Genomic DNA, 10,354 nt, shown 5'->3' with positions numbered 1-10,354 from the left:
AAACACGTGTATATTGCAAGTGCTGATCAAAATATTCCCACAATCATGATAATTCATAATTGAGACAATTAAGCTCTCAATTAAGGCACAATTAATAAAATATTAATGCCTTAATTAAGACACAATTAAAGCCCTCAATTAAGGCACAATTAACACCCTCAATTACAAGGCACAATTTACGCTCTTAATTAAGAGACACAATTAAAGCCAATTAAGGCACAATTAATGACTTCCTTTCTGAAACCGGACCCCATTCTGATCTCGGAACCGCCGTCGCCGTCACCGCTCTCGGTAACACCATTACGCTATCTTGCTTTTGCTGCAAAAGTAGGGTATGGCGATAATTCAACGGAAAAGAATCTAAACAACAAAGTCAAAACGGGGAGGGGCAATGAAATCTAAGCGAGAGAACATAATATAACATATAAATCCTGGTACAAAAGCTACTGTAATAAATTGAACAGGGGCCTGTGAAGCTTATCTTGAAAATATGATACGTTATCGGACTGTTGTTGTCTTCCTCCCTGAGTCTTCCCTACAAACTGCAACGCCCCTATGCTCCTGTTACCGCTGCTCTGCTATGCTCATAGGAGGGAAGATCTATGGATAAAACAAATGGAACATGACAAATACACAAAGACTGTATAGTACATCAGTATTATTAATGGAGTAAAGAAAGAGTATTGGGGACGGGGGTTGAGAAGAAAAGAAAACAAAAGAAAACAAAAGGAAAAGGACACTTCCCTGTAATTGAAATCTCAATCACTCTATTTCTGGTTTGTATATTCCATCACCAACTCGAGGGCAGAGAATCATCACAATTCACAAGGGATTAGAGTTCATTTGAATCAGATCCAACATCTTTAGATGAAGAAAACACAGAGCTGATGAAGTGTGTGAGAGAGTGGGGATGGGAAAGATGTGATTGGGAGAGGAGAGGGAGAGAGAGAGATTTTGTCTCGCACTTCACTTACTCATGAAGTCTAAAAATATTCCAGCTTCGGTATTTTGATACAATCAAATCTGGCCCTTTGAAGATTTACGAAATGGCGCAGAGCCGCAGACATAAGCAAGTTGGTGTTTGTCTCTTCCGCTGATATGATATCATGATTTAATTGTATACTCGTCCGTTCAGCATCCATGAGATTCTTCTATTTTCCCTTTTTCTCCTTTAAGTGGGTTGAAATGCAGTTGACGGTGCACAATCCCCGAGGACGAGGTCAATCGCAATCGCAGAGCGTCCATTCTCTCTCCTCTCTCTCGCTTCTTTTCCTCCTCTTCTTTCTCTCTCTTCCGCCTCTTTTCCTTCTCTTACTTTTGAGTTGAATTTTTGGTATTCAAAAAAGTAGGAAATGGGCCATATTGAGTCACCTTAAGATGCAGAGTCCAAAAGAATTCATTTATTCATATTCATATTCTTTGCTATATTTTCTTTAGTTTTTTTAAACAAAATGTAAATGTTGCATTCATACAGTAGCATACAAATATTTGTATAGCGGAAAAAAAGGTATAGATTAAAATATTTATATATCGACGGAACCCGTGACTATTTACGATTCCATAACTGAATCAATTTCATATGATTTCCAAATTAGAGGATTGTTTTGTTATAGTAAAACTTCGTTTGAAACGTTGTGCTAAAAGTAACGTGCGACTTGAAGGACATGATTCGGTGTGGATTTTTATTCTTACATCCGTCATCTTTTCTATGAATGAAGATGCTCTTGACTCGGCATCTATTCTGTTTTAACTCGAATCCTTATTTTTGTTAGGTTGTAATGAAAAATAGAGTACATGATGGAGCTCGGTAGAAACTATGGATTTATTTTTCAGGGGCAAGAATATAAAAATAATACCAATCAATAAATTGGAACAACTTCGTAAGTATATCAATATATAAATCGAAAGGACCCGATTCAGTTAAGTTTTTAATTTAAAAGTAAAATTTGTTGGAATTAAGAAAAGTCTTTCGATTCAAGTGTATCGCGCGGGAATCGAGAGTTTATATGATTCTTTGATAGAAAGAAATCACAAAAGGGGTATGTTGCTATCATTTTCTAAGGATTAAGAAGCACCGAATTAATGTCTAAACTCACTGATTTAAAAGATTTAAAACAAAGAAAAAAGATCTCAGAATAAGAAAACACCGTTTTAAAATTGTCTCAATAACTGTATAATCCATAATTATAATAATAATAGAGATAAAGATTAATTGAGACAAATAGGGGGTGGGGGGTTAAAGACCATTCAAAAAAATGAAATAAATTGCCTAAAGATTTTTTTTTTTTCTTTTAAGCTATTTGAGAATTATCCAACTTGAGTTATGGGTACAAATGATTTTTTCAAGAACGGGGAAGGAAAAAAATGATTTAAATCCCATTATAATTTATTTTATCAACTTCTTTGCTATTAATTAAAAACGTGTATTTATGCAACGGTATCTATAATATTCATATGCAAGTACTCAATTTTTTGTGATGAAGTGAAGACACTTATCGAGCCCCTATTTATAGAGTGGTAGAGTAATATCGCTATGCCGTACGAATTTCATGGCTGTATGCAGCCTTTATGAACAAACAAACTTTGCAGAACCGTTTCACCTAATCGATTCTGCAATTGATGCGGCAGATCATCTACACCATGAAGTGCACAATTCTTACTAGTTCTCCGTACTAATTTTTTGCAGTTGAAGACTATCTTGTCTTTTTAATGAAAAACTGTCAAGCTCTGGTTACTAAACAAAATCTCCCCAGATCACACTGCTTGTACAAACAAACAAACTTTGTACAACCAGCTTGCACGGAAAAGATTCCATATTCGACGCCAAATATTCGATGCCAATAGACTCCTGACATCCATGTACAGAATCGTCAAATGAGCCACGTTAAAAAAACTCAAACTTATACTCATTGGCCCACAACGTGCCCCCTATAGGGCTATGGCCCGAATGAAAGGCTCAAGCCCACATGAACTATCATCAAATTAAGCCCAAGTTCATGCGAGAATGACCTCATTGTCATGGAAGCCCTTTCCTTACTCCTCAATATAGTCTACAATAACTCTTATTTTTTTTCTGACCAACTCCCACGGCTTTAGTAATTGGTCCCTAAGCTACCACCTATGATATTTTTTTTTGGTATTGTGTTGTTAAACCGCTTGTTTGATTGTGTTGTGGCTTTCACCTACTCTATCTTATCTTTTTTTCGTGGGTTTAATCCATTTGGATCTAGGTCCATGATGACGACCTTCTTATTGATTTTGACGATTGGATCTCTTTATGAATGGAAAAGGGGTGCTTCGGATCGGGAGTCACCACGAGTGATAGGGCAAAAATAGGGGAAGTACAAAGGAAAGAGCGGTGCCTACATTAAATTAATTGATTCGTCGTGGTAGAGAAGAAAAATGGCGCACAGACCGTACTCGAGCTCTGGATCAATGTCCCGAGAAGCAAGGAGTACGCCTGCGTGTACCAACGAGAACACAAAAAAACCTAATTTAGCTCCACGTAAGATAGCTAAAGTACGATTGAGCAATCGACGTGATATATTTGCTCACTTTCCAGGTGAATGTCATAATTTGCAGGAACATTTTATGGTCTTAATAATAGGAGGTAGAGTGAAATATTCACCGGGTGTGAAAACCCATTATATTCGAGGAGTCAAGGATTTGCTCGGAATTCCGGATCGAAGAAGTGGCAGATCAAAATATGGTGCAGAAAAACCCAAATCGATATTAATGGAAGATGCCTCTTTCACTTTTTTTTCCTTGGTCAGTCGAGGGAACAACCACAACATTATGACATAAAATAAAACTCTACAGGACCCTTCCGAATGACCTAGAATATAGTTTACTACACTAGCCAAGAAATATATTTGCCCGTGGAGAAAGAATCCAAAAATAGAAAGGTATTGCTTATAATAGTTGCTCGTTCATAAATCCACTCGACCACTTGTTAGTCTTGCTACACTACATGACACGAGGCTAGGGTAAAGTTGAAGCAGACACGGTGAAGTGAAGCCGACTTCACGGGTAATCAAGCATACCATATTGAAATATGAAAGGAGAGAAGGTCTCGCCCAGGTTGCTCCCGCAAGGTAACGACCTCAAACTCAAACAAAGAACGCTCTTCTCCAAGGCATGAGTAAAAGAAAAGAATTTTGTATATAATGCAAGACCCGTCGATAAGTAAAGGCTAAGGTTAGAGTAAAAAAAGATTAGGAAAGTGAAACTCGCCGATAACCCCTTTTTTCAGGATGGTCTATTTCCTTTCCACACATGTGTCATACAACCACCTAAAGCACTCCACTCCTAGCTAGATGAATGCTTCTCACCTGAGAATTCCTTCTGCTACTAGCGGAAATCCTTGCTTCGAACTGACTTAATAACGTAGGGCGGCTAATGAACTAATACGACTTTCTAGATGAATACAGGAGACCACTTTGCTACCGCTGGCCTTAGAAAGCAAAGCCAGAAGTGAGCTTCTTTGTTGACTCAAATTCCCCCCTTCTCTGTTGCCTTTGGCTAAATTCCTTGCTTCACTATACAGCTATAGAACAACTAAGACCGCATAACAACTATAAAGGTGACTAGGGATAACACCCTTGTTTCTGGCCAGCTCCTCTAGTTGAAAGACAATCCTGAAGAGTTTTTATTGTGGTGAGATGCTCATGCATTTATTTAGTATCTTTCTCTTTTTTTTTCTTTAAGAGGTAAGGTAAAACTTTAGCCGTATTTGACGAGCAGCAGCTTGATCGACGTAAAGCTTGTGGATTGCATCCCAAGTTTTCTTGGCAGTAATGGTACCAGTAGGATCACAGACGTGTCAAAGGATTTCAACGGTGGTAATGGAGTTAATCCATGTAAGAAGTAAGAACCATGGTGTCACTCTGAGTAACTGCGTTGGGTACTCAAAATACATGTGCACTCATGTCACCTCTAACTTTAACATTTTGAGCTCATTTTTTGAATTATCAGTCTAACTGAATTTTTACATATATTTCATGTGATCAAATTAAATTGAAAAAGTGGTGAAGCTTTTTTCTTGAAATCATTTTAAAATTAAAACTGCAGTATAACTGCTTGTAGCTCAACCTCATATAGTTCTACATTACACGATTATAAGATATTATACATAATTGCAATATTTAATGACATGATTAACTGTTATATAGAGGCTGCCCAAGAAAGCATTCCTAACCTGCAAATTGATGTTAGGAAGATGTTAGATGATTACACTTTGGCATAATTTGTAGTTTAAATGAAATAATATGGTTGCTGAATCTTATTGCTAACTCTGTTTAATTATTGCTGACAAGTTCCCCGACAACTTAAAATCAAGCCTCGAGGAGGTCAGGTTTTGGAGATGATTACGTAGCTGATCAAATTAAGGAGAGAGCATTGGCTCAAGAACATAAAGTTTTCCAGAGGAGATAAGATAAGGAGTGAATTAGCTGCCAAAGGCATTGCCCAAATGGATGTGGGCAGTGAAACAATTTGGAGGCCCTGTATGCCGGTTCAACTAGACAACAATCCGTACCAAAGCCAAACATGTGTAGTCGAGGTTCCTTGATATGATCCATAATGGGCCGTTGGTCCTGGTGACAGAACAATCAGAAATAAACATGTAGACGGCCATAACATAGACTCTGTGTTTTTTTGAACGACAGAGGATAAACTCTTAACCACTTGAGCTATCCAACCGTGCAGTATGACTTTGTGTTTGAGTATCATAACAATTCGTGTTTGTATTGCATTCCATTATGTTTGTTTGCTGTGTCTAATCTCTCAACCTCTTTGCTACATTGTGAATATATGGATTTTCATGTCAACTATATTAGTGTCATTAATTATCTATCTAGGTATACCTAAGTAATTACTCTGGAAACAATTTGAGTTTCTTATTTTGCTGTGGCTGACAGCAACTACCAATATACGAAGCCAAATCATTACTATCAATTATTTGTCTCTATCCAAAGTATTCATTTAAATCCATTAATCTTGTCACAGAGTCTGGGGGACTGCCCTCATCTTTTCTAGTTGACCTCTACCTAATTTAATGTCAGTTGTCTCGGTTCATTTGTCGTTGCTAAATTCTGGCTATCTTTAAGGCATGTCTATGTTGTCCAGCATTCAGCGTAGTGTGGATGGAACTTGACAGTATTAGACGACGTTTCATCAGAACTGATAATGAGTCATTAGTTATAAATGCTAATCCAAATTGTGACTGAAAGTTATGTTTACTGAAATGCCATATCAGCTGAAGACAGTTTAATGAAGAACATGATTTTGGTGGAGATAGACTTAATCATGATAAATCACACGATAGACCAGGGAAACAGTACGATCTGGTTCCCTAATAGCTATGGTCATGAATCATCATAAGAATGAACGTTTTCAGGTACTCGTATCAATATCAATCTCAACTGACAATGACCGTTCTTCATGCAGGGTGTCATTGAAACTAATCTGTCTCCATAGGGTGGGTGAATGGCTGGCTGCAACACGAAGAAACGGAAGCTAAGCTGAGTCAAAATCTCACGTGGTTAGGTTTCGAATCAGAGATAGAAGCTGCAGACATTGTGTTAGGACTAGATTATGAGTTCCTCAAAATGCTAACAAGAGACAGAAAACTTAATCAATAATTGTGCAGGTAGGTTTGAAGAAAAGCATATGTACCTAAAAATTTGGAGTCTTTTGAACCCAATTGCCTCACAATGAGGGAGCTAACTAGCTACCTCACATAAACTCAAGGCTTAAGAGATGTCCTGGTGTTGGAGAAACTTATAAGTAGATATTGTCGGTATATTTATCTCCATCTCCCTCATTAGTCACCATTCTTAATCACTAGTTTACGTGTAGTTGTTAAGTTTTGTTTATAGTTAGGACCCACTAATGATAATAATTATATAGAGTGATAATGTATGTGAATGTAACTATGTAAGATACGTTGAAATAAAATTGATTAAAGGCGGTGATTTTGTAATTTAAACCGAATAAGTGCACGTCGGATCATGAATCTTATCAAACAGCTGCTCTCAGTAACTACTTTCACCCGGAACCGTTCTTTATTACTAGTTTGGTAACATGAAAAATCAATATCCTAACAAGAGCTATTATAATTTAAACTGTTGCGTTACGATATTCCTTGACTTCCGTTGGTAAAAATTCCCCTTATTCGTTATTGTCAACTGTTATGCATTGTTTTCTGTAAATTTATTTATGCACACTCTACATTTTATTTTATACTAAATTATCCTTGTATTTCAACCAAATATCTTATCTTATTGATGCAAAAGAGTAATTTAGTATAAAATAGATGAAAGGGTGTGCATAAATAAATTAAGGGTGTGCATAAATCAGCTCCCTTCTGAGAATTAGATGCGATTTTTTATATCTAAATCAGGTGTTACTTACCTGGACGGGGTAGAGACTTCCATTGCACCGAGGAAGGCTCTCGCCTCTCGCCTAAGGTCTTATGAATGAATAGTATCAATGACAGTGTTAGGCGATATTATCTTCTGATTGCCTAACTCCGACTGAAAAATTGAAGTTGTAAAACCTTAAAGTCAGATAATTTATAATTCGGGATTATCATAATCCTATTAATTCAAATCCTAATCTTTATTTTGGTGCATTTTTATAAAATTATAATATTTTCCGTAAGAAGTAATCATAATTTTGTTTCAAAAAAAGTAATCATAATCTTGCAAAATGAATAAAAAAATAATAGCAGCATAATGTCATGTTTAATCTCTTAAATTTAAAAAAAAAATTAACTATCCCAATATTATAATCTTTCCAAATAAATATAATATAAAAATTTATTGGGTTTTTAATAAATGTGTAACTTACATAGTATTATTCATTTTCTAACGATTTACAGATTGAGCGAGAATTCACCGTAAAATCTGATAAAGTATGATCTACTTTACTTTCGTCAATTATCATTTTGCAGTCACTCCGACTAAGAATTAAGACACCCCAGAATCCATAAAATTAATAAATTAAATCTGAAAAATATACAAGATCAGCCTAATAAGAAATTAACTTATATATAATATATAATAATCTTCACTACCGGAAAAAAAGTCACTGAGCCACTGCTTAATCAAGACTCGAGGATGGTGCAAGGCTGAGGTGCAAATCTAAACCAAATGCATCATCAAAACTGGGCCCACCGTCCGCTCTCGAGAACCTACTAAGTGAAGGCCCATCATGACAAGCCCGCACTTGTTGTGGCCCAACACTACTCGACTGATCACCTGCTCCGCTAGCATACTGTAAAGCCCCTGCCCCTCTCGAACTCGGAAACACACAGCCATGCGACACCTCGAACGGAGCAGCGGCGCGTGGCACATAAACCCACGACGGAGACGACGGAAGCATCATGGGTCCGGCCTGGCTCAGTAGATGGTGCGGCGGAGAGAAGGCGGAGATGATAGGGTTGCGCATGTAGGAAACGGCGGCGTTTCGTGTGGCTTGCATTTGAGCTCGTTTTAGTTGTTGTCGCTCTTTTTTGTGAGCGTTTTGATGACCGCCTAGGGCTTGTGAGTTGGCGAACTCACGGCAGCAGTACTGGCACTCGTATTTTCGGCCGTCGGTGGTTGGGAAACCACCGGACTCGGAGGAGGCCGAGGGTGTTTTGGTGGAGGAGTCGGCTTCGTCGTCTTCTTCTAGTTCGGTCACGTTGAAGCCGAAGAGTTTCAAGTGTCTGTTTGTGTTGTTTTGTTCACTTTGTTCGAACTGTACTTCTTCCATCACTAGAGAAAGAGAGAGATTAGGGAGAGAGTGAGGGAGACCGAGAGAAATTGGATAGAGACTTAGAGAGTGAGGGAGACCGAGAGAGATTGGGGAGAGAGTGAGGGAGACCGTGAGAGATTTGGGAGAGAGTGTGAGAGAACGAGAGAGATTTGGGAGAGAGTGAGAGAGACTGGGAGATAAGGACGTATAGTTTGTGTTTAAAGGGGAGAGAGTCAGGGAGACCGAGAGAGATTGAGAGAGAGTGAGAGAGAACGAGAGAGATTGGGGAGAGAGTCGGAGAGAAAGGGAGAGAAGGACGTATAGTTTGTGTTTAAGAGAGAGAGAGAGAGAGAGAAGGAAGGGTGGTGTCAGGTGTGAACGAGAGAGAAGAGAGTGGGAAATGTGATAAGCAAAGAGGTAAGTTGCATGAGGTGGGGTATTTATACGGGTGCTAAAAGGGTTTTAAATAAATGTGTTTGCACATAAAAACTAAAAATAGATGGAGAAAGAGACGGACGTGTTTAAGTAGGATGAGAGAGGCAAGTTTGAATGAGAGACACAAACTAGAACACTCGTGAAACTGCACTTCACTTTGTCCTTATATACCATCATCGTCGTTGTCATATGTTGCATTCGGTGTGTACTTACATGCGTAACTACGGTACACTTGAGAAACTAGACTATCTCTAATTTCGTACGTAAATCATGCGGCGATGCCCCTTGGGCCTTGGCCCTTATCTTTGTGTCATGCGATCGGTTTTGGTCACTGGTCTGCACCAAAGGGCAGCGGTTTTCAAAAGGTCCCAGCGTTACTCTATCGTAAGGTCATGCACATGAGTATCTGTATTTTTGAATTTAAAAGAAGATCACAATGTTTTTTGGGTTAGTTTAAAAAAAAAATGTTTAATTTACATAATTATGTATAAAATTTAGTATAAAATGATATGTGGTGGGTTTTAATTGAAATGGACTTTCTGTATTTACATCAAAACCCCCAATTACACCCATCACATCAATTGTCATGTCATTATGTCCAAATTTTTTGTACACAATTTTATACACCTAGCGCTACTCTTTAAAAAAGTGTTCTTACTTAAAATAGAAAAGTGGAGTAGAAGTGATAAATAAATTAAGGGGCTGTTTGGATTAACTTGAAATAAGTGTTTTTTGCTTAAAGTGAAAGAAGTGAATTAGAAGTTAGAAGTAAATTAAAACTTATAAGTGATTAAAATGTTTGGTAAAGAAGTAAAACCCATGAAACAAAAAGCTTTGTATTAGTTTTTATAAATATTTCTTGAATTTTTAAAGAACTGGTACAAAAAAGTACTTTTAACTTATAACACCATAAGTCGGGTTTAAAAGTCCTGACCAAACACTCTTAAGATTTATAAATGATTACACTATTTAGAACAGAAGTAGATCAAACAAATAATATTTTCAGTTTTTTATAAATATTTTATGTTTTTTACACAAATGAGTAAAAAAATAAGTCCGACTTCTTATAAAACAAATCGCAAGTCCGACTCGCCAAACAGGTACTATGTTTCAAAACTTGTGACTATATTCGGCAGGAAATTTGTAAATTACGAAAACTGGAAAACACTCAGTAGAATTA

The 10,354-nt window shown here is 37.3% G+C and overlaps 1 protein-coding gene and 1 pseudogene across 1 annotated transcript; one reads left to right on the top strand and one right to left on the bottom strand.

Annotated features, from left to right (window-relative positions):
- The first annotated feature begins 225 nt into the window (after positions 1–225).
- On the top strand, positions 226–3,865 carry LOC135147795 (small ribosomal subunit protein uS12m-like; annotated as a pseudogene).
- A 4,121-nt stretch (positions 3,866–7,986) lies between these two features.
- Positions 7,987–9,277, bottom strand: LOC108194326 (zinc finger protein GIS3). The gene has a single exon (XM_017361277.2). It carries the CDS (start codon positions 8,755–8,757, stop codon positions 8,104–8,106), a length of 654 nt encoding a protein of 217 aa, XP_017216766.1. The 5' UTR covers positions 8,758–9,277; the 3' UTR covers positions 7,987–8,103.
- Between the last annotated feature and the right edge of the window lie 1,077 nt (positions 9,278–10,354).

Source organism: Daucus carota, chromosome 7 (assembly GCF_001625215.2).
Source record: "Daucus carota subsp. sativus chromosome 7, DH1 v3.0, whole genome shotgun sequence".
NCBI lineage: Eukaryota > Viridiplantae > Streptophyta > Magnoliopsida > Apiales > Apiaceae > Daucus > Daucus carota.
The sequence above is the reverse complement of the archived record's forward strand: the minus strand, read 5'-3'. Positions and strand labels throughout refer to the sequence as shown.